The sequence below is a fragment of the Heterodontus francisci genome, chromosome 29 (assembly GCF_036365525.1).
Source record: "Heterodontus francisci isolate sHetFra1 chromosome 29, sHetFra1.hap1, whole genome shotgun sequence".
Taxonomy (NCBI): Eukaryota; Metazoa; Chordata; class Chondrichthyes; order Heterodontiformes; family Heterodontidae; genus Heterodontus; species Heterodontus francisci.
Genome location: NC_090399.1, coordinates 66,619,498 through 66,644,016, shown reverse-complemented (window position 1 = coordinate 66,644,016; position 24,519 = coordinate 66,619,498). Strand labels below are relative to the sequence as shown.

Below are 24,519 nucleotides of genomic sequence, written 5' to 3'. Positions count from 1 at the left end.
TCATCAACACTGAGCCGAAGGTCCTCGAGCAGCCAACACTTGCTGCAGATGTGGTCACCGTGAATCACACCGGCGTCCACCAGCTCTCACAGACTGCAGTTGCAACACATCTCCTGCCCAGCCATCTGTATTCCATTTAATTATTTAATTTGGATGTTAAACATTTTTAATTTGAATTTCTTAACTGTACTCTTCAGCTGTAATAACGTCTCTTGTTTTAAACCGCTTGGCGAAAAAGAGACACGGAAGAGATACCCACCAATCACCTACCTGTTTTCCTGTGACGTCACACTTCGGCTATGACAGGTAGAAACAGGTAGAAAGGGCTCTCTGCCGCCGGTGCCTTTCTCACACAGGTCCGCTCTCCGTGTGCCGGGCCTCCCTCTCTGCCGCCGCTGCCTTTCTCACACAGGTCCGCTCTCCGTGTGCCGGGCCTCCCTCTCTGCCGCCGCTGCCTTTCTCACACAGGTCCGCTCTCCGTGTGCCGGGCCTCCCTCTCTGCCGCCGCTGCCTTTCTCACACAGGTCCGCTCTCCGTGTGCCGGGCCTCCCTCTCTGCCGCCGCTGCCTTTCTCACACAGGTCCGCTCTCCGTGTGCCGGGCCTCCCTTTCTGTCACCGGTTTGAATCTCTCTGCAGCTGCCCTTCTCATTCAGGTCCGTTCTCTATGTTCTCCAGATGGGCTCAGATCCATGGGCGGCACAGTGGCGCAGTGGTTAGCACCGCAGCCTCACAGCTCCAGGGACCCGGGTTCGATTCCGGGTACTGCCTGTGTGGAGTTTGCAAGTTCTCCCTGTGTCTGCGTGGGTTTTCTCCGGGTGCTCCGGTTTCCTCCCACAAGCCAAAAGACTTGCAGGTTGATAGGTAAATTGGCCATTATAAATTGTCACTAGTATAGGTAGGTGGTAGGGAAATATAGGGACAGGTGGGGATGTTTGGTAGGAATATGGGATTAGTGTAGGATTAGTATAAATGTGTGGTTGATGGTCGGCACAGACTCGGTGGGCCGAAGGGCCTGTTTCAGTGCTGTATCTCTAATCTAATCTAATCTAATCCCAGAAAATTAAAGGAACGCGATCTGATCTCAGCGAATTAAAGGAATGGGATCAGATCCCTGTAAATTTAAAGAATGGGATCAGCTCCCAGATACAGCACAGTGTAATCACAGATCTGAACATTAACCGAGTGGGAAGTTTCATGTTTAATAAGTGGTGGGTGAGGAGGTCAGACTGAAATTTGCTCTGAACATTTAGAATTTCACATCAGACTTTTACAACTGCAAGTCAGGTGACCGGTGAACAGTATAAGTCAGGTGAACAGTATAAATCAGGTGACGGGTGAACAGTTTATTCAGGCTAACAATGAACAGTATAAATCAGGTGTACAGTGAACAGTATAAATCAGGATAACAGTGAACAGTTTATTCAGGTGAACAGTGAACAGGAAACAGTGTAAGTCAGATGAACAGTTAACAGTCAATCAGATGGAAGTAATTGCCTGAACAGGGGGTAAATGTGCTGAAACTGACTGAACAGTTGTAACTTGGATGTGATTCAGTGGGATATAAAAGTAAAAGATTTCTGCTGGAACACACAGTGTAACCACAGATTGCAACGGAAACTGAGAGGGAAGGTGAGAATTTAGTGAGAGTGGGAATTCAGTGCAGAGGGGAGAAGAAATGCTTTTTGTCTTTAACACTTGTACTGGGTTGTGTAAGCGTGAGACAGTAAATGTTTAAAATTTTGTTTAGTCCTTTAGTGCTCGATGCAAGTTAGTGTGTATAATTTAAATAACTTAAAACAGATGAAATAGTAATGACCAATGAATAAATATAGTGTAAGATAAGGTAAGGACCAAAGATAAAGAACTAAGATATCTAAACTGGATTTCACAATGTGAGAGATTTTCCAGTAGTGTCCATTTAGCTGGAGTCTTACTGCTTTCTGAGGCCCCTGTCCCGTGTTATAAAAATTCCACACACCCCCGTAACACAAGTAATTTTTCTGTGGAAAATTGGTTCCACAATTAAACATATTGTTGTTTTCTTTACTTCATTTGAAACTTGTTACTGGTGCTGAGAAACAATTGAGTGAAGATGTGTAGATGTGAACTCTGAGATCTCAGTAGAAGGAGTCCCTCTGCTCCATTTACCAGATTCACCAGCAGGTTCTGAAGGAGATTTCAGACAAAAAGGGAAATTGTTTGACAGAGGGAAGACTCTGGGTAAAAACAGACTGTGATCCAGTAACCAGGAGGGAGAATCAATCCCAGAGTGAGGGACAGGGCCCTCAACCGTGTCCGACCCATTCCCCGCACCTCTACCCTCACCCCTTCCCCTCCCTCCCAGAACCGTGACAGGGTTCCCCTTGTCCTCACTTTTCATCCCACCAGCCTCCATATCCAAAGGATCATCCTCCGCCATTTTCGCCACCTCCAGCGTGATGCCACTACCAGTCGCATCTTCCCCTCCCTTCCCCTGTCAGCATTCCAAAGGGATCGTTCCCTCCGCGACACCCTGGTCCACTCCTCCATTACCCCCACCACCTCGTCCCCGTCCCAGGGCACCTTCCCTTGCAATCGCAGGAGGTGTAATACCTGCCCATTTACCTCCTCTCTCCTCACTATCCCAGGCCCCAAACACTCCTTTCAGGTGAAGCAGCGATTTACTTGTACTTCTTTCAATGTAGTATACTGTATTCGCTGCTCACAGTGTGGTCTCCTCTACATTGGGGAGACCAAGCGCAGACTGGGTGACCGCTTTGCGGAACATCTCCGCTCAGTCCGCAAGCAGGACCCTGAGCTTCCGGTTGCTTGCCATTTCAACACTCCCCCCTGCTCTCATGCTCACATCTCTGTCCTGGGATTGCTGCAGTGTTCCAGTGAACATCAACACAAGCTCGAGGAACAGCATCTCATCTACCGATTAGGCACACTACAGCCTGCCGGACTGAACATTGAGTTCAATAATTTCAGAGCATGACAGCCCCCCATTTTACTTTCAGTTTTAGTCATTTTTAGTTATTTTTTTTTCTTCCTTTTTTTTACATTCCTTTTTACATTTTTTACAATCTTTTTTTGCATTTATTTCATTTCATCTTAGTTTGTTCAGTTTGCTTACCCACTGTTTTTTTCAGGTTGTTTTTCTTCAGGTTTGCACTTGCTGCTGTTCAATATTCAGTATATTCACACCTAATCTGTACTAATGCTTTGTCTTTCAACACACCATTAACATATTGTTTGCCTTTGCTCCATGACCTTTTGGTCAGCTATGTGGCCTGGTCCAATCTGCACCTTCTCCTTTGTTATCTCTTGCCCAACCCCCACCTCACTTGTTTATAATCTGTGACTTTTCTAATATTTGTCAGTTCCGAAGAAGGGTCACTGACCCGAAACGTTAACTCTGCTTCTCTTTCCACAGATGCTGCCAGACCTGCTGAGTGATTCCAGCATTTCTTGTTTTTGTTTCAGATTTCCAGCATCCGCAGTATTTTGCTTTTATACCAGGGTGAGGATCCCTCTGTTAAAGCCCCTGATATGGAACAATGTATTTCCCATGTTGTAGTTGGTGGTTGAGTCAGCCTGGTTACTGACACTGGATTTAAACATTGAGAACATCGAATGGGCTGAAACCCTGTCACTGGCCCTGTGTAACCTCACCCACCGCACTGAAGGTAGATTATCCATCTTATTGCTAAAGGGGGAAGCTCTGTGTCTTGGGAGGACAGTCACTGGAGACATTACCTGGAGACTGAATCAGTGGGAACCATCCCAGTTCCCTGTACTGGGAAATGGTCCCTGGACGCAGGGTAAACTCCAGTGGGACGGACATTTGGACACATTTAGGGATCTGTAAGCCCGTGTTCTGTCAACATGTACCTAAACTCTCTCCAATCAGGTCACTAGAGTCTGTCTGTCAGGGATAGAGTTCACAATCTATATCTGGATCCTGTGTGTGTTTCTTATCCCTAATTTATATGAACCATTGATCTCTCCCTTTCCCCTCTCCCATTCTGCTCCAACACTGCAGTGTCTGGCTCTCAATGACTCCAGTAGTGTCTTTAATTGTCACAGTTCCTACAAGGATGTGTGGAGTTTAAATTCTTGCTTTACACTCCTTCAACATGTTCCCTTTCTTTATATGGAGCTGTCCTAAATATCACATCATATTTAATATTAATTCACAGGGGCCACTGGGATTTGAGGCTCTTGTTCTGCTTTGCTTTATATTAAGGAGATTATTAACAGTTGTGTAAAGAGATTTCCATCACCCTGTGACTGTTAATCCTGATGTTCTATTGTGGACATTTTGCAGTAGAGGCAGAAAGTATCAGGTGTGACATTGAGAACACAATATAAATGGATGGAACGGAGCGAGAGTTTAATCTGCTTCTCCTTGTTCAACAGATCCAATCATATAGGCTGCCAAGTGAAGGGGAATTGTCCCTGGATCATTTCTCTCTCCGTGTAGTTCAGGGTGAGGAACACTCCAGGACTCTGTTAAATCTCAGATCTTTCTAGCTTCAGTTCCCAGGGGAACCATTGGCAGCAACTTCTGGTTCCCATCACTGAGATTAAACCCCAGCTTTAGTTTGTGTTAGCCTCTTTCTAACAGAGAAAGGGGAAGAGAGGAGTTCACTGTTGGGATATTGCAGACTGGGGATTGTCACTGGGCTCAGCTACTGACTTGGTGATATCGCAGAGCCCCACACCAGGCAGGGAATCAGAGACAATCCCCAGTGTCGGCTTTACTCATTGACCCTGTCAGACTCAACTTAAACAAGTGACTGAGTGGAGAGAGAGAAACTCAGACACAAAGTGCAGTTCCCTTTTTATTAAAACAGAAGTGAATACTCCCAACACCATCCCAATGTTCATGACACAGGGTAACAAAATTTAGGGATGAATTTTGTGCTCCAGTGGAAAGTGGGAATGCCAGCTTGGGGGAAGCTGGAGAATTCTGGCAGAGCCTCTGCCATGTAACCCGCCAGTGTAACGCTCATTTCCAATTTTGTAAGAGGAGGGAAGCACCATGACAACACTGACAATCCGACACCACGGCATCATCATGAGGAGAAACCTGCAAGGGGATTGTGTTTGAAGGGGGGAAACTCTGCAAGGGGATTGTGTTTGAAGAGAGGAAACTCTGCAAGGGGATTGTGTTTGGTGGAGAACTCTGCAAGAGGATTGTGTTTGAAGGGGGGGAACTCTGCAAGGGGATTGTGTTTGACGGTGGGGGAGCTCTGCAAGGTGATTGTGTTTGAAGGAGGGGAGCTCTGCAAGGGGACTGTAATTGAAGGGGGGAACTCTGCAAGGGGATTATGTTTGAAGGGGGGAACTCTGCAAGGGGATTGTGTTTGAAGAGGGGGGGAACTCTGCAAGGCGATTGTGTTTGAAGTGGGGGAACTCTGCAAGGGGATTGTGTTTGAAGAGGGTGAACTCTGCAAGGGGATTGTGTTTGAAGAGGGGGGGAACTCTGCAAGGGGATTGTGTTTGAAGTGGGGGAACTCTGCAAGGGGATTGTGTTTGAAGAGGGTGAACTTTGCAAGGGGATTGTGTTTGAAGAGGGGGGAACTCTGCAAGGCGATTGTATTTGAAGGGGGGAACTTTGCAAGGGGATTGTGTTTGAAGGAGGGGAGCTCTGCAAGGGGATTGTGTTTGGGTGGGGGGGGGAACTCTGCAAGGGGATTGTGTTTGAAGGGGGGGAGCTCTGCAAGGTGATTGTGTTTGAAGGAGGGGAGCTCTGCAAGGGGATTGTGTTTGAAGTGGGGGAACTCTGCAAGGGGATTGTGTTTGAAGGGGGGAACTCTGCAAGGGGATTGTGTTTGAAGAGGGGCGGAACTCTGCAAGGCGATTGTGTTTGAAGGGGGGGAACTCTGCAAGGGGATTGTGTTTGAAGAGGGGGGGAACTCTGCAAGGCGATTGTGTTTGAAGGGGGGAACTTTGCAAGGGGATTGTGTTTGAAGGAGGGGAGCTCTGCAAGGGGATTGTGTTTGAAGTGGGGGGGGGGAACTCTGCAAGGGGATTGTGTTTGAAGGGGGGGAACTCTGCAAGGTGATTGTGTTTGAAGGAGGGGAACTCTGCAAGGCGATTGTGTTTGAAGTGGGGGAACACTGCAAGGAGATTGTGTTTGAAGTGGGGGAACTTTGCAGGGGGATTGTGATTGAAGGGGGGAACTCTGCAAGGGGATTATGTTTGAAGGGGGGAACTCTGCAAGGGGATTGTGTTTGAAGGGGGGAACTTTGCAGGGGGATTGTGTTTAAAGGGGGGAACTCTGCAAGGGGATTATGTTTGAAGGGGGGAACTCTGCAAGGGGATTGTGTTTGAAGGGGGGAACTCTGCAAGGGGATTGTGTTTGAAGTGGGGGTGAACTCTGCAAGGGGATTGTGTTTGAAGGGGGGAACTTTGCAAGGGGATTGTGTTTGAAGGAGGGGAGCTCTGCAAGGGGATTGTGATTGAAGGGGGGAACTCTGCAAGGGGATTATGTTTGAAGGGGGGAACTCTGCAAGGGGATTGTGTTTGAAGTGGGTGGGAACTCTGCAAGGGGATTGTGTTTCAATGGGGGGAACTCTGCAAGGTGATTGTGTTTGAAGGAGGGGAGCTCTGGAAGGGGATTGTGATTGAAGGGGGGAACTCTGCAAGGCGATTGTGTTTGAAGAGGGGGGGAACTCTGCAAGGTGATTGTGTTTGAAGGGGGGAACTCTGCAAGGAGATTGTGTTTGAATGGGGGCGAACTCTGCAAGGGGATTGTGTTTGAAGAGGGTGAACTCTGCAAGGGGATTGTGTTTAAGGGGGAAAACTCTGCAAGGGGAATGTGTTTAAGGGGGGAACTCTGCAAGGGGATTGTGTTTGAAGGGGGTGAATTCTGCAAGAGGATTGTGTTTAAGGGGGGAACTCTGCAAGGCGATTGTGTTTGAAGGGGGGAACTCTGCAAGGAGATTGTGTTTGAAGGGGGGAACTCTGCGAGTGGATTGTGTTTGAAGGGGGGAACTCTGCAAGGGGATTGTGTTTGAAGGGGGGAAACTCTGCAAGGGGATTGTGTTTGAAGAGGGGGTGAACTCTGCAAGGGGATTGTGTTTGAAGGGGGGAACTCTGTAAGGGGATTGTGTTTGAAGGGGGTGAACACTGCAAGGGGATTGTGTTTAAGGGGTGTAACTCTGCAAGAGGATTTTGTTTAAGGGGGGAACTCTGCAAAGGGATTGTGTTTGAAGGGGGGGAACTCTGCAAGAGGATTGTGTTTGAAGGGGGTGAACTCGGCAGTTGGATTGTGTTTGAAAGGTGGTGAACTCTCCAAAGGGATTGTATTTGAAGGGGGTGAACTCTGCAAAGAGATTGTGTTTGAAGGGGGTGAACTCTGCAAAGAGATTGTGTTTGAAGGGGGTGAACTCTGCAAGGAGATTGTGTTTGAAGGGGGTGAACTCTGCAAGGAGATTGTGTTTGAAGGGGGTGAACTCTGCAAGGAGATTGTGTTTGAAAGGGTGAACTCTGTAAGGGGATTGTGTTTGAAGATGGTGAACCCTGCAAGGGGATTGTGTTTAAGGGGAGAACTCTGCAAGGGGATTGTGTTTGAAGGGAGGAAACTCTGCTTGGAGATTGTGTTTAAGGGGGGCGGTGAAGTCTGCAAGGAGATTGTGTTTGAAGGGGGCGTGGAATTCTGCAAGGAGATTGTGTTTGAAGTGGGGGAGATCTGTAAGGGGATTGTGATTGATCAAGAGCCTTAAGCTTTGACCTTTTTACCATTATTACTCATTCTGGTTTTAAATATCTGCTGCACTCTTCTGCTTATATTTTCTGCCCCATCCTGTCACACTTTGATTCCCGTTCACCTCTTCACTACCCTGCACCTTTGCTCTCACGTTTCTTTTTGATTTTTTAAACTTCCCTTCTATTGAACCCTGACCCCCACTAATTACTTTAAAGTCCTATCTACAACCCTAGTTATATGATTTGCCAGGACACTGGTCCCAGTCTGGTTCAAGTGAAGCCCATCCAAACGGAACAGTTCTCTTTCCCCAGGACTGGTGCCAGTGCCCCATGAATCGAAACCCATTTCTCCCACACCAATCTTTGAGCCACCAGTTTACCTCTCAAATCTTATTTACCCTCCACCAATTTGCACGTGGCTCAGGTCGTAATCCGGAGATTATTACCTTTCTGGTTCTGCTTTTTAATTTAGCCTCAAGCTGCCCATAGTCCCTCAGCAGAACCTCTTTCCTAATTCTACCTATGTCGTCGGTATCTACGTAGACCACGTCAACTGCATCCTTTCCCTCCCACTCCAAGTTCCTCTCCAGCCCAGAAGAGATGTCCTTAATCTTGGCACCAGGTAGGCAACACAGCCTTCGGGATTCCCTGTCTTTGCTGCATAGAACAGTATCTATTCCCCTCACTATACTATCCTCTGTGACTACCACATTTCTCTTTTCTACCCCCCCCCCCCCCCACCACCACCACTTGAATGACACTCTGAACCACGGTGCTGTGGTCAGTTTGCTCATCCTCCCTGCAGTCTGTGCCCTCATCCACACTGGGAGTAAGAACCTCGTACCTATTGGATAAGGGCACTGACCGAGGCTCCTCCAAAGCTAAATTCTGGATCCCGATACCTGCCTCACTCGCAGTCACACCCTGCTGTCCCTGACCACGGTCCAAATTGGATGTAAATAATCTAAGGGGTGTGACTGTCTCCTGAAACACAGTGTCCAGGTAACTCTCCCCCTCCCTGATGTGTCGCAGTGTCTGCAGCTCGGACTCCAGCTCATCAACTCTGAGCCGAAGGTCCTCGAGCAGCCAACACTTGCTGCAGATGTGGTCACCGTGAATCACACCGGCGTCCACCAGCTCCCACATATTACAGCTGCAACATATCGCCTGTCCAACCATCTCTATTCTATTTAATTAATTAATTTGGATGTTAAACATTTTAAAAGTGAATTTATTAACTGTACTCTTCAGCTGTAATAACGTCTCTTGTTTTAAACCACTTGGCGAAAAAGAGACACGGAAGAGATACCCACCAATCACCTAAAATAAAAGCAAAATACTGCGGATGCTGGAAATCTGAAACAAAAACAAGAAATGCTGGATTCACTCAGCAGGTCTGGCAGCATCTGTGGAAAGAGAAGCAGAGTTAACGTTTCGGGTCAGTGACCCTTCTTCGGAACTCCGGAGTTCCGAAGAAGGGTCACTGACCCGAAACGTTAACTCTGCTTCTCTTTCCACAGATGCTGCCAGACCTGCTGAGTGAATCCAGCATTTCTTGTTTTTGTCCCACCAATCACCTACCTGTTTTCCTGTGACGTCACACTTCGGCTCTGACAGGTAGAAACAGGTGGAAAGGGCTCTCTGCCGCCGCTGCCTTTCTCACACAGGTCCGCTCTCCGTGCGCCGGGCCTCCCTCTCTGTCACCGGTTTGTATCTCTCTGCCGCCGCTGCCCTTCTCACACAGGTCCGCTCTCCGTGTGCCGAGCCTCCCTCTCTGTCACCGGTTTGTATCTCTCTGCCGCCGCTGCCCTTCTCACACAGGTCCGCTCTCCGTGTGCCGAGCCTCCCTCTCTGTCACCGGTTTGAATCTCTCTGCAGCTGCCCTTCTCATTCAGGTCCGTTCTCTATGTTCTCCAGATGGGCTCAGATCCCAGAAAATTAAAGGAACGCGATCTGATCTCAGCGAATTAAAGGAATCGAATCAGCTCCCAGATACAGCACAGTGTAATCACAGATCTGAACATTAACCGAGTGGGAAGTTTCATGTTTAATAAGCAGTGGGTGAGGAGGTCAGACTGAAATTTGCTCTGAACATTTAGAATTTCACATCAGACTTTAAAAACTGCAAGTCAGGTGACCGGTGAACAGTTTATTCAGGTGAACAGTATAAATCAGGTGAACAATATAAATCAGGTGAACAGTATAAATCAGGTGTACAGTGTACAGTTTATTCAGGTTAACAATGAACAGTTTATTCAGGTTAACAGTGAACAGTTTATTCAGGTTAACAGTGAACAGTTTATTCAGGTTAACAGTGAACAGGAAACAGTGTAAGTCAGATGAACAGTTAACAGTCAATCAGATGGAAGTAATTGCCTGAATAGGGGGTAAATGTGCTGAAACTGACTGAACAGTTGTAACTTGGATGTGATTCAGTGAGATATAAAAGTAAAAGATTTCTGCTGGAACATACAGTGTAACCACAGATTGCAACGGAAACTGAGAGGGAAGGTTAGAATTTAGTGAGAGTGGGAATTCAGTGTCGAGGGGAAAAGAGATGCTTTTTGTCTTTAACACTTGTACTGGGTTGTGTAAGCGTGAGACAGTAAATGTTTAAAATTTTGTTTAGTCCTTTAGTGCTCGATGCAAGTTAGTGTGTATAATTTAAATAACTTAAAACAGAAGAAATAGTAATGACCAATGAATAAATATAGTGTAAGATAAGGTAAGGACCAAAGATAAAGAACGAAGATATCTAAACCGGGTTTCACAATGTGAGAGATTTTCCAGTAGTGTCCATTTAGCTGGAGTCTTACTGCTTTCTGAGGCCCCTGTCCCGTGTTATAAAAATTCCACACACCCCCGTAACACAGGGGTTGGGCGGCACAGTGGCGCAGTGGTTAGCACCGCAGCCTCACAGCTCCAGGGACCCGGGTTCGATTCCGGGTACTGCCTGTGTGGAGTTTGCAAGTTCTCCCTGTGTCTGCGTGGGTTTTCTCCGGGTGCTCCGGTTTCCTCCCACAAGCCAAAAGACTTGCAGGTTGATAGGTAAGTTGGCCATTATGAATTGTCACTAGTATAGGTAGGTGGTAGGGAAATATAGGGACAGGTGGGGATGTTTGGTAGGAATATGGGATTAGTGTAGGATTAGTATAAATGGGTGGTTGATGTTCGGCACAGACTCGGTGGGCCGAAGGGCCTGTTTCAGTGCTGTATCTCTAATCTAATCTCATCTAACAAGTAATTTTTCTGCAGAAAATTGGTTCCACAATTAAACATATTGTTGTTTTCTTTACTTCATTTGAAACTTGTTACTGGTGCTGAGAAACAATTGAGTGAAGACATGTAGATGTGAACTCCGAGATCTCAGTAGACGCAGACCCTCTGCTCCATTTACCAGATCCACCAGCAAGTTCTGAGGGAAATTTCAGGCAAAAAGGGAACTTGTTTGACAGAGGGAAGAAGCTGGGTAAAAACAGACTGTGATCCAGTAACCAGGAGGGAGGGATTGTGTTTGAAGTGGGGGAACTCTGCAAGGGGATTGTGTTTGAAGGGGGTGAACTCTGCAAGGGGATTGTGTTTGAAGTGGGGGAACTCTGCAAGGGGATTGTGTTTGAAGGGGGTGAACTCTGCAAGGGGATTGTGTTTGAAGTGGGGGAACTCTGCAAAGGGATTGTGTTTGAAGGGGGTGAACTCTGCAAGAAGATTGTGTTTGAAGTGGGGGAACTCTGCAAAGGGATTGTGTTTGAAGGGGGTGAACTCTGCAAGGAGATTGTGTTTGAAGGGGGTGAACTGTGCAAGGGGATTGTGTTTGAAGTGGGGGAACACTGCAAGGGGATTGTGTTTGAAGGGGTGAGGTACTCTGCAAGGAGATTGTGTTTGAAGGGGGTGAACTGTGCAAGGGGATTGTGATTGAAGGGGGTGAACTCTGCAAGGGGATTGTGTTTAAAGGGGTGAGGAACTCTGCAAGGAGATTGTGTTTGAAGGGGGTGAACTGTGCAAGGGGATTGTGTTTGAAGTGGGGGAACTCTGCAAAGGTATTGTGTTTGAAGGGGGTGAACTCTGCAAGGAGATTGTGTTTGAAGTGGGGGAACTCTGCAAAGGGATTGTGTTTGAAGGGGGTGAACTCTGCAAGGGGATTGTGTTTGAGGTGGGGGAACACTGCAAGGGGATTGTGTTTGAAGTCGGTGAACTCTGCAAGGGGATTGTGTTTGAAGTGGGGGAACTCTTCAAGGGGATTGTGTTTGAAGGGGGTGAACTCTGCAAGGGGATTGTGTTTGAAGTGGGGGAACTCTGCAAGGGGATTGTGTTTGAAGGGGGTGAACTCTGCAAGGGGATTGTGTTTGAAGTGGGGGAACTCTGCAAAGGGATTGTGTTTGAAGGGGGTGAACTCTGCAAGAAGATTGTGTTTGAAGTGGGGGAACTCTGCAAAGGGATTGTGTTTGAAGGGGGTGAACTCTGCAAGGAGATTGTGTTTGAAGGGGGTGAACTGTGCAAGGGGATTGTGTTTGAAGTGGGGGAACACTGCAAGGGGATTGTGTTTGAAGGGGTGAGGTACTCTGCAAGGAGATTGTGTTTGAAGGGGGTGAACTGTGCAAGGGGATTGTGATTGAAGGGGGTGAACTCTGCAAGGGGATTGTGTTTAAAGGGGTGAGGAACTCTGCAAGGAGATTGTGTTTGAAGGGGGTGAACTGTGCAAGGGGATTGTGTTTGAAGTGGGGGAACTCTGCAAGGAGATTGTGTTTGAAGTGGGGAACTCTGCAAAGGGATTGTGTTTGAAGTGGGGGAACTCTGCAAGGGGATTGTGTTTGAAGTGGGGGAACTCTGCAAAGGGATTGTGTTTGAAGGGGGTGAACTCTGCAAGGAGATTGTGTTTGAAGTGGGGGAACTCTGCAAAGGGATTGTGTTTGAAGGGGGTGAACTCTGCAAGGGGATTGTGTTTGAGGTGGGGGAACACTGCAAGGGGATTGTGTTTGAAGGGGGTGAACTCTGCAAGGGGATTGTGTTTGAAGGGGTGAGGAACTCTGCAAGGAGATTGTGTTTGAAGGGGGTGAACTGTGCAAGGGGATTGTGTTTGAAGTGGGGAAACACTGCAAGGGGATTGTGTTTAAATTGGGTGAACTGTGCAAGGGGATTGTGTTTGAAAGGGTGAGGAACTCTGCAAGGAGATTGTGTTTGAAGGGGGTGAACTGTGCAAGGGGATTGTGTTTGAAGTGGGGAAACACTGCAAGGGGATTGTGTTTAAATGGGGTGAACTCTGCAAGGGGATTGTGTTTGAAGGGGTGAGGAACTCTGCAAGGAGATTGTGTTTGAAGGGGGTGAACTGTGCAAGGGGATTGTGTTTGAAGTGGGGGAACACTGCAAGGGGATTGTGTTCGAAGGGGTGAGGAACTCTGCAAGGGGATTGTGTTTGAAGGGGGTGAACTCTGTAAGGGGATTGTGATTGATCAAGAGCCTTAAGCTTTGACCTTTTTACCATTATTACTCATTCTGGTTTTAAATATCTGCTGCACTCTTCTGCTTATATTTTCTGCCCCATCCTGTCACACTTCGATTCCCGTTCACCTCTTCACTACCCTGCACCTTTGCTCTCACGTTTCTTCTTGATTTTTTAAACTTCCGTTCAATTGAACTCTGCCCCCCACTAATTACTTTAAAGTCCTATCTGCAACCCTAGTTATACGATTCGCCAGGACACTGGTCCCAGCATGGTTCAAATGAAGCCCATCCCAATGGAACAGCTCTCTTTCCCCAGTACTGGTGCCAGTGCCCCATGAATCGGAACCCATTTCTCCCACACCAATCTTTGAGCCACCTGTTTACCTCTCTAATCTTATTTACCCGACACCAATTTGCACGTGGCTCAAGTAGTAATCCGGAGATTATTATCATTGTGGTTCTGCTTTTTAATTTAGCCCTGAGGTGCTCATAGTCCCTCAGCAGAACCTCTTTCCTAATTCTACCTATGTCGTTGGTGCCTATGTGGACCACGACAACTGGATCCTTTCCCTCCCACTCCAAGTTCCTCTCCAGCCCAGAAGAGATGTCCTTAATCTTGGCACCAGGTAGGCAACACTGCCTTCGGGATTCCCTGTCTTTGCTGCAGAGAACAGTATCTATTCCCCTCACTATACTATCCTCTATGACTACCACATTTCTCTTCTCTCCCTCCCTCCCCACCCCCACCACTTGAATGGTACTCTGAACCACGGTGCTGTGGTCAGTTTGCTCATCCTCCCTGTAGTCTGTGCTCTCGTCCACACTGGGAGCAAGAACCTCGTACCTATGGGATAAGGGCACTGGCTGAGGCTCCTCCAAAGCTAAATTCTTGATCCCGATACCTGCCTCACTCGTAGTCACACCCTCCTGTCCCTGACCACGGTCCAGATTGGATGTAATTAAGATAAAGGGTGTGACTGTCTCCTGAAACACAGTGTCCAGCTAACTCTCCCAGTCCCTGATGTGTCGCAGTGTCTGCAGCTCGGACTCCAGCTCATCAACACTGAGCCGAAGGTCCTCGAGCAGCCAACACTTGCTGCAGATGTGGTCACCGTGAATCACACCGGCGTCCACCAGCTCTCACAGACTGCAGTTGCAACACATCTCCTGCCCAGCCATCTTTATTCCATTTAATTATTTAATTTGGATGTTAAACATTTTAAAGGTGAATTTCTTAACTGTACTCTTCAGCTGTAATAACGTCTCTTGTTTTAAACCCCTTGGCGAAAAAGAGACACGGAAGAGATACCCACCAATCACCTACCTGTTTTCCTGTGACGTCCAACTCGGCTATGACAGGGGGAAACAGGTAGAAAGGGCTCTCTGCCGCCGCTGCCTTTCTCACACAGGTCCGCTCTCCGTGTGCCGGGCCTCCCTCTCTGCCGCCGCTGCCTTTCTCACACAGGTCCGCTCTCCGTGTGCCGGGCCTCCCTCTCTGCCGCCGCTGCCTTTCTCACACAGGTCCGCTCTCCGTGTGCCGGGCCTCCCTTTCTTTCACCGGTTTGAATCTCTCTGCAGCTGCCCTTCTCATTCAGGTCCGTTCTCTATGTTCTCCAGATGGGCTCAGATCCCAGAAAGTTAAAGGAACGCGATCTGATCTCAGCGAATTAAAGGAATGGGATCAGATCCCTGTAAATTTAAAGAATGGGATCAGCTCCCAGATACAGCACAGTGTAATCACAGATCTGAACATTAACCGAGTGGGAAGTTTCATGTTTAATAAGTGGTGGGTGAGGAGGTCAGACTGAAATTTGCTCTGAACATTTAGAATTTCACATCAGACTTTTACAACTGCAAGTCAGGTGACCGGTGAACAGTATAAGTCAGGTGAACAGTATAAGTCAGGTGAACAGTATAAATCAGGTGACGGGTGAACAGTATAAATCAGGTGTACAGTGAACAGTTTATTCAGGTTAACAGTGAACAGTTTATTCAAGTTAACAGTGAACAGGAAACAGTGTAAGTCAGATGAACAGTTAACAGTCAATCAGATGGAAGTAATTGCCTGAATAGGGGGTAAATGTGCTGAAACTGACTGAACAGTTGTAACTTGGATGTGATTCAGTGAGATATAAAAGTAAAAGATTTCTGCTGGAACACACAGTGTAACCACAGATTGCAACGGAAACTGAGAGGGAAGGTTAGAATTTAGTGAGAGTGGGAATTCAGTGTCGAGGGGAAAAGAGATGCTTTTTGTCTTTAACACTTGTACTGGGTTGTGTAAGCGTGAGACAGTAAATGTTTAAAATTTTGTTTAGTCCTTTAGTGCTCGATGCAAGTTAGTGTGTATAATTTAAATAACTTAAAACAGATGAAATAGTAATGACCAATGAATAAATATAGTGTAAGATAAGGTAAGGACCAAAGATAAAGAACTAAGATATCTAAACTGGATTTCACAATGTGAGAGATTTTCCAGTAGTGTCCATTTAGCTGGAGTCTTACTGCTTTCTGAGGCCCCTGTCCCGTGTTATAAAAATTCCACACACCCCCGTAACACAAGTAATTTTTCTGTGGAAAATTGGTTCCACAATTAAACATATTGTTGTTTTCTTTACTTCATTTGAAACTTGTTACTGGTGCTGAGAAACAATTGAGTGAAGATGTGTAGATGTGAACTCTGAGATCTCAGTAGAAGGAGTCCCTCTGCTCCATTTACCAGATTCACCAGCAAGTTCTGAAGGAGATTTCAGACAAAAAGGGAAATTGTTTGACAGAGGGAAGACTCTGGGTAAAAACAGACTGTGATCCAGTAACCAGGAGGGAGAATCAATCCCAGGGTGAGGGACAGGGTCCTCAACCGTGTCCGACCCATTCCCCGCACCTCTACCCTCACCCCTTCCCCTCCCTCCCAGAACCGTGACAGGGTTCCCCTTGTCCTCACTTTTCATCCCACCAGCCTCCATATCCAAAGGATCATCCTCCGCCATTTTCGCCACCTCCAGCGTGATGCCACTACCAGTCGCATCTTCCCCTCCCTTCCCCTGTCAGCATTCCAAAGGGATCGTTCCCTCCGCGACACCCTGGTCCACTCCTCCATTACCCCCACCACCTCGTCCCCGTCCCAGGGCACCTTCCCTTGCAATCGCAGGAGGTGTAATACCTGCCCATTTCCCTCCTCTCTCCTCACTATCCCAGGCCCCAAACACTCCTTTCAGGTGAAGCAGCGATTTACTTGTACTTCTTTCAATGTAGTATACTGTATTCGCTGCTCACAGTGTGGTCTCCTCTACATTGGGGAGACCAAGCGCAGACTGGGTGACCGCTTTGCGGAACATCTCCGCTCAGTCCGCAAGCAGGACCCTGAGCTTCCGGTTGCTTGCCATTTCAACACTCCCCCCTGCTCTCATGCTCACATCTCGTCCTGGGATTGCTGCAGTGTTCCAGTGAACATCAACACAAGCTCGAGGAACAGCATCTCATCTACCGATTAGGCACACTACAGCCTGCCGGACTGAACATTGAGTTCAATAATTTCAGAGCATGACAGCCCCCCATTTTACTTTCAGTTTTAGTCATTTTTAGTTTTTTTTTTTTTCTTCCTTTTTTTGTACATTCCTTTTTACATTTTTTACAATCTTTTTTTGCATTTATTTCATTTCATCTTAGTTTGTTCAGTTTGCTTACCCACTGTTTTTTTCAGGTTGTTTTTCTTCAGGTTTGCACTTGCTGCTGTTCAATATTCAGTATATTCACACCTAATCTGTACTAATGCTTTGTCTTTCAACACACCATTAACATATTGTTTGCCTTTGCTCCATGACCTTTTGGTCAGCTATGTGGCCTGGTCCAATCTGCACCTTCTCCTTTGTTATCTCTTGCCCAACCCCCACCTCACTTGTTTATAATCTGTGACTTTTCTAATATTTGTCAGTTCCGAAGAAGGGTCACTGACCCGAAACGTTAACTCTGCTTCTCTTTCCACAGATGCTGCCAGACCTGCTGAGTGATTCCAGCATTTCTTGTTTTTGTTTCAGATTTCCAGCATCCGCAGTATTTTGCTTTTATACCAGGGTGAGGATCCCTCTGTTAAAGCCCCTGATATGGAACAATGTATTTCCCATGTTGTAGTTGGTGGTTGAGTCAGCCTGGTTACTGACACTGGATTTAAACATTGAGAACATCGAATGGGCTGAAACCCTGTCACTGGCCCTGTGTAACCTCACCCACCACACTGAAGGTAGTTTATCCATCTTATTGCTAAAGGGGGAAGCTCTGTGTCTTGGGAGGACAGTCACTGGAGACATCATTACCTGGAGACTGAATCAGTGGGAACCATCCCAGTTCCCTGTACTGGGAAATGGTCCCTGGACGCAGGGTAAACTCCAGTGGGACGGACATTTGGACACATTTAGGGATCTGTAAGCCCGTGTTCTGTCAACATGTACCTAAACTCTCTCCAATCAGGTCACTAGAGTCTGACTGTCAGGGATAGAGTTCACAATCTATATCTGGATCCTGTGTGTGTTTCTTATCCCTGATTTATATGAACCATTGATCTCTCCCTTTCCCCTTTCCCATTCTGCTCCTACACTGCAGTGTCTGGCTCTCAATGACTCCAGTAGTGTCTTTAATTGTCACAGTTCCTACAAGGATGTGTGGAGTTTAAATTCTTGCTTTACACTCCTTCAACATGTTCCCTTTCTTTATATGGAGCTGTCCTAAATATCACATCATATTTAATATTAATTCACAGGGGCCACTGGGATTTGAGGCTCTTGTTCTGCTTTGCTTTATATTCAGGAGATTTTCAACAGTTGTGTGAAGAGATTTCCATCACCCTGTGACTGTTAATCCTGATGTTCTATTGTGGACATTTTGCAGTAGAGGCAGAAAGTATCAGGTGTGACATTGAGAACACAATATAAATGGATAGAACGGAGCGAGAGTTTAATCTGCCTCTCCTTGTTCAACAGATCCAATCATATAGGCTGCCAAGTGAAGGGAATTGTCCCTGGATCATTACTGTCTCCGTGTAGTTCAGGGTGAGGAACACTCCAGGACTCTGTTAAATCTCAGATCTTTCTAGCTTCAGTTCCCAGGGGAACCATTGGCAGCAACTTCTGGTTCCCATCACTGAGATTAAACCCCAGCTTTAGTTTGTGTTAGCCTCTTTCTAACAGAGAAAGGGGAAGAGAGGAGTTCACTGTTGGGATATTGCAGACGGGGGATTGTCACTGGGCTCAGCTACTGACTGGGTGATATCGCAGAGCCCCACACCAGGCAGGGAATCAGAGACAATCCCCAGTGTAGGCTTTACTCATTGACCCTGTCAGACTCAACTTAAACAAGTGACTGAGTGGAGAGAGAGAAACTCAGACACAAAGTGCAGTTCCCTTTTTATTAAAACAGAAGTGAATACTCCCTACACCATCCCAATGTTAATGACACAGGTTAACAAAACTTAAGGATGAATTTTATGCTCCAGTAGAAAGTGGGAATGTTGGCTTGGGGGAAGCTGGAGAATTCCGGCAGAGCCCCTCCCACGGAACCCGCCGCTGTCACGCTCATTTCCAATTTTGTTAGAGGTGGGAAGCACCATGACAAAACTGATAATCCGACATGATGGCATCATCATGAGGAGAAATCTGCAAGAGGATTGTGTTTGAAGAGGGTGAACTCTGCAAGGGGATTGTGTTTGAATGGGGGGAACTCTGCAAGGGGATTGTGTTTGAAGAGGGTGAACTCTGCAAGGGGATTGTGTTTGAAGAGGGTGAACTCTGCAAGGGGATTGTGGTTGAATGGGGGGGAAATCTGCAAGGGATGGTGTTTGAAGGGGGGGAAATCTGCAAGGGGATTGTGTTTGAAGTGGGGTGAACTCTGTAAGGGATGGTGTTTGAAGTGGGGTGAACTCTGCAAGGAGATTGTGTTTGAAGGGGGTGAACTCTGCAAGGAGATTGTGTTTGAAGTGGGTGAAATCTGCAAGGAGATTGTGTTTGAAGAGGGGTGAAATGTGCAAGGGGATTGTGTTTGACGGGGTGAACTCTGCAAGGAGATTGTGTTTGAAGTGGGTGAAATCGGCAAGGAGATTGTGTTTGAAGAGGGGTGAACTCTGCAAGGAGATTGTGTTTGAAGTGGGTGAAATCTGCAAGGAGTTTGTGTTTGAAGAGGGGTGAACTCTGCAAGGAGATTGTGTTTGAAGAGGGGTGAAATCTGCAAGGAGATTGTGTTTGACGGGGTGAACTCTGCAAGGAGATTGTGTTTGAAGAGGGGTGAACTCTGCAAGGAGATTGTGTTTGAAGGGGGTGAACTCTGCAAGGAGATTGTGTTTGAAGGGGGTGAACTCTGCAAGGAGATGGTGTTTGAAGAGGGGTGAAATCTGCAAGGAGATTGTGTTTGAAGGGGGTGAACTCTGCAAGGAGATTGTGTTTGAAGGGGGTGAACTCTGCAAGGAGATTGTGTTTGAAAGGGGTGAACTCTGCAAGGAGATTGTGTTTGACGGGGGGGAACTCTGGAAGGGGATTGTGTTTGACGGGGTGAAATCTGCAAGGAGATTGTGTTTGACGGGGGAGAACTCTGGAAGGGGATTGTGTTTGACGGGGTGAAGTCTGCAAGGAGATTGTGTTTGACGGGGTGAAATCTACAAGGAGATTGTGTTTGAAGGGGGTGAACTGTGCAAGGGGATTGTGTTTGAAGTGGGGGAACACTGCAAGGGGATTGTGTTTGAAGGGGTGAGGAACTCTGCAAGGAGATTGTGTTTGAAGGGGGTGAACTGTGCAAGGGGATTGTCTTTGAAGTGGGGGAACACTGCAAGGAGATTGTGTTTGAAGGGGGTGAACTCTGCAAGGAGATTGTGTTTGAAAGGGGTGAACTCTGCAAGGAGATTGTGTTTGACGGGGGGGAACTCTGGAAGGGGATTGTGTTTGACGGGGTGAAATCTGCAAGGAGATTGTGTTTGACGGGGGGGAACTCTGGAAGGGGATTGTGTTTGACGGGGTGAACTCTGCAAGGAGATTGTGTTTGACGGGGTGAAATCTGCAAGGAGATTGTGTTTGACGGGGGGGGAACTCTGGAAGGGGATTGTGTTTGAAGGGGGTGAAATCTGCAAGGAGATTGTGTTTGACGGGGATGAACTCTGCAAGGAGATTGTGTTTGAAGGGCTTGAACTCTGCAAGGAGATTGTGTTTGAAGGGGGTGAACTCTGTAAGGAGATTGTGTTTGAAGGGGGTGAACTCTGTAAGGAGATTGTGTTTGAAGGGGGTGAAATCTGCAAGGGGATTGTGTTTGAAGGGGGTGAAATCTGCAAGGAGATTGTGTTTGAAGAGGGGTGAACTCTGCAAGGAGATTGTGTTTGAAGTGGGGTGAACTCTGCAAGGGATGGTGTTTGAAGGGGGGGGAAATCTGCAAGGGATGGTGTTTGAAGGGGGTGAAATCTGCAAGGGGATTGTGTTTGACGGGGGGGAAATCAGCAAGAAGATTGTGTTTGACGGGGGGGATCTCTGTAAGGAGATTGTGTTTGAAGAGGGGTGAACTCTGCAAGGAGATTGTGTTTGAAGAGGGGTGAACTCTGCAAGGAGATTGTGTTTGAAGTGGGTGAAATCTGCAAGTAGATTGTGTTTGAAGTGGGTGAAATCTGCAAGTAGATTGTGTTTGAAGTGGGTGAAATCTGCAAGGAGATTGTGTTTGACGGGGGGGAAATCTGCAAGGGGATTGTGTTTGAAGAGGGGTGAACTCTGCAAGGAGATTGTGTTTGAAGCGGGTGAAATCTGCAAGGAGATTGTGTTTGAAGGGGGTGAAATCTGCAAGGAGATTGTGTTTGAAGAGGGGTGAAATCTGCAAGGAGATTGTGTTTGAAGAGGGGTGAACTCTGCAAGGAGATTGTGTTTGAAGTGGGTGAAATCTGCAAGGAGATTGTGTTTGACGGGGGGGAAATCTGCAAGGGGATTGTGTTTGAAGAGGGTGAAATCTGCAAGGAGATTGTGTTTGAAGGGGGTGAAATCTGCAAGGAGATTGTGTTTGAAGAGGGGTGAACTCTGCAAGGAGATTGTGTTTGAAGTGGGTGAAATCTGCAAGGAGATTGTGTTTGAAGGGGGTGAAATCTGCAAGGAGATTGTGTTTGAAGAGGGGTGAACTCTGCAAGGAGATTGTGTTTGAAGTGGGTGAAATCTGCAAGGAGATTGTGTTTGAAGAGGGGTGAAATCTGCAAGGAGATTGTGTTTGAAGAGGGGTGAAATCTGCAAGGAGATTGTGTTTGAAGAGGGGTGAAATCTGCAAGGAGATTGTGTTTGAAGAGGGGTGAACTCTGCAAGGAGATTGTGTTTGATGTGGGTGAAATCTGCAAGGAGATTGTGTTTGAAGAGGGGTGAACTCTGCAAGGAGATTGTGTTTGAAGAGGGGTGAAATCTGCAAGGAGATTGTGTATGAAGAGGGGTGAACTCTGCAAGGAGATTGTGTTTGAAGAGGGGTGAACTCTGCAAGGAGATTGTGTTTGAAGTGGGTGAAATCTGCAAGGAGATTGTGTTTGAAGAGGGGTGAAATCTGCAAGGAGATTGTGTTTGAAGAGGGGTGAACTCTGCAAGGAGATTCTGTTTGAAGTGGGTGAAATCTGCAAGGAGATTGTGTTTGAAGAGGGGTGAAATCTGCAAGGAGATTGTGTTTGACGGGGGGGGGGGATCTCTGCAAGGGGATTGTGTTTGAAGTGGGGTGAACTCTGCAAGGAGATTGTGTTTGAAGGGGTTGAAATCTGCAAGGGGATTGTGTTTGACGGGGGGGGGGGGAAATCTGCAAGGAGATTGTGTTTGAAGGGGGTGAAATCTGCAAGGGGATTGTGTATGAAGAGGGGTGAACTCTGCCAGGGTATTGTGTTTGACCCGCTGGGGGGAACTCTGCTGTGTTGAGCTGCCTCCACTGGATGTGGGCCCAAGGGGCTGCTGTTCTTCTGGAAGACATTCCTGGATGTGAACAGCTGCAGCTGCCAAGGCAAACTAGAGTGAAAATACACCAGTGAGTGTTCAGGACTCAGTCAACATACCTGCAGATGTTGGTGTAAAACTGTCAGAGAAAGCTGCCGCTGTCCAGAGAGAGCATCTGCAGACTCCTTACTGAAGAACTGTGACCCATGGGTTTTAGTGTTCACCTTCTATCCACTACAGGACAGACCCTGAGAGCTAGGCCGAGAGGGCTATGGGATTTAGAGCCATTGTGGGATTCCCACAGGTCCAAGGTGTAATTGACTGCACACATGTGACCATCAAGTCTCCCATGGACCAACCAGCCGCCTTTATCAACAGGAAGAAGTTCCATTTGATCAACATGGAACTGAATTGCAACCACCAACAGCAATTCCTGCAAGTGTGTCTGCATCCCGGGAAGCTGTCACGACTCATACATACCGTTCCAGAGATCTTTTCAGTTTCCCGCTCACCTTCAGGGTGGATTCTCCGGGATAAGGGCTACCCCTTGAAGACACAGCTTCTGATGCTAGTTAGAAACCCTCGCAACGATGAACAGAAACATTACAACGCTTGTGACGGCTCCACCCGTGTGACTATCGAGCAGGCCATTGGTCTGCTGAAGATGAGGTTCCCATGGCTCAATAGATCTGGTGGAGCCCTTCAGTCTGCCCCAGAGAGGGTTGTGCCTATTATGGTGGTCTGTTACCTTCTACATAATATTGCATTAGAGAGGGGGGGGGGGAGACCTTGCATGAGGAAGACATGAGAGAGCATCAGACATCCTCTGATGAAGAGGACACTGAGGACAGACATGGCCAAGGAGCAATGGAACGATCAGAGCACAGTGATGGAGACCAGACATGGGGAGCAATGGGCAAGGGACAACCTGAAAATCTCACCTTTTCAAAATCAATAAGTATGAATGTGCAAAATCCTCACGGTCATGCATGTAATCTCACATCTCCCGCCTCTGTACTGTCTCTCCAGAATGAAGGGCAGCAACAATGTGATCCAAGGCCCATGTGACATCATTCATGCAATGAAACATCACACTCATTACCATGAGAATGATATTAGTGGTCACATTGATAATGCTATCAGACTGATGATTTCAAGAGTGACAATTACACCATGGTGTAATGTGTTTTTCAAACAATGAAGGTTGATGATTGGCACTAAATAACATTGAATTCAAGTTAATATTGACCTATCTGTCTCACCCATGAATATTCATTTGTGTCTCGGTGTTTTTTTTTTACATACGTTTGTGGGTGATCTTTCACTGTGTTACCCCTGCCCGAGCAGCTGGACTGGAGGCAGGCTGCTGATCAGGATGCCCCTTGGCCTGGGATGTCTTCGGTGGGTGTCCTCTGTGCGTCTGAGGCCTGGATAGTCCCGGCTGTCTGCGGGTCTCCTGCCCCAGTGCAGGGCTGTCCTCTGGCATCGCGACTGCTGGAGCTGGACTCACTGGCAGAGGGGCTGAGGAGCCGGTGTCCACACTTGGAGCACCCTGAGGGGAGACCCCAGATGTGGAGGGCATCCTCTCCTCCTCCCTCTCGAGGCTTGTTGGGACCTCCCTGCTCACCAGAAATGGATTGGAGCAGGAAAACTCTCCATGCTCCTGGTCCTTCGAGCATCCTACCACTGAATCTGAACTCATGGCCAAGGCGAGGATTTAAAGGTCACGGCCTGTCTGTGGAATGTGACTCTCCAAGAGAGTCGCCAACCTCTCGATGGATGAAGCCATGCGCTCGTATGACTGTGACATGACAACAGTCATAGTCTGGGTGGACACCCCCATGGCCTGAGTTAAAGGCCTCAGGTCGGGCACCCTCCCACCAGTCCTGGCCGCCTCCCTCCTCTTGTGGCCCTTTTCTGAAAGGACAAGGATGCAGATATTGTACATTTCCAAATGTCTCCACTTGGGCCCCTCATCAACACCGGGAGGATGTCTCGTCTATCACACTGACTCAATCTGCCATGGGCCCCACCAGGGCTAAGTCAGAAACGAGGGAGACGTGTCTCACATATGCAGTCAGTCATCTTCCATCAATCTGCTATGACCTTCCTGTTCTTGGAATAGCTCTGACACCCGGGTGGCAGAATGTTTATGGACAACCAGATCACACCATCAATTTCGAAAGGTGCCACTTACCTTGGTTGAGTGTAGGAGGTCATTGAGCCTCTTCCTGAACTGGACCCAGATACAACAGGTGACCCAACAGTTACTAACCTCCTCTGTGATCTCCGTCCAGGCTTGGTCAGGCAGGAGGACCTCTTCTTTCCATCGCTGGGGAAGAGGACCTCCCGCCATCTCCTTACAGCCTGGAGGAGAATCAGCAGGGAGACATCACTGAACCGAGGGACCACCCTTACTCTGACATCTCCTTACAGCCTGGAGGAGAATCAGCAGGGAGACATCACTGA

General features: G+C 47.5%; 1 protein-coding gene across 3 annotated transcripts in view; it reads right to left on the bottom strand.

Annotated features, from left to right (window-relative positions):
* The window catches only part of LOC137345668 (major histocompatibility complex class I-related gene protein-like), a 203,751-nt gene that overhangs the window by 28,865 nt on the left and 150,367 nt on the right, over positions 1-24,519 (bottom strand). The window contains exon 6 of one of the 3 annotated variants that reach the window (XM_068008930.1): positions 1,341-2,167. The exons of the other annotated variants lie outside the window; for them this stretch is intronic. Coding sequence (XP_067865031.1) covers positions 2,064-2,167 — 104 coding nt within the window. The 3' untranslated portion in view covers positions 1,341-2,063. Of the gene's footprint in view, positions 1-1,340; positions 2,168-24,519 lie in introns of those variants that run through there. 3 annotated transcript variants of the gene reach the window in all.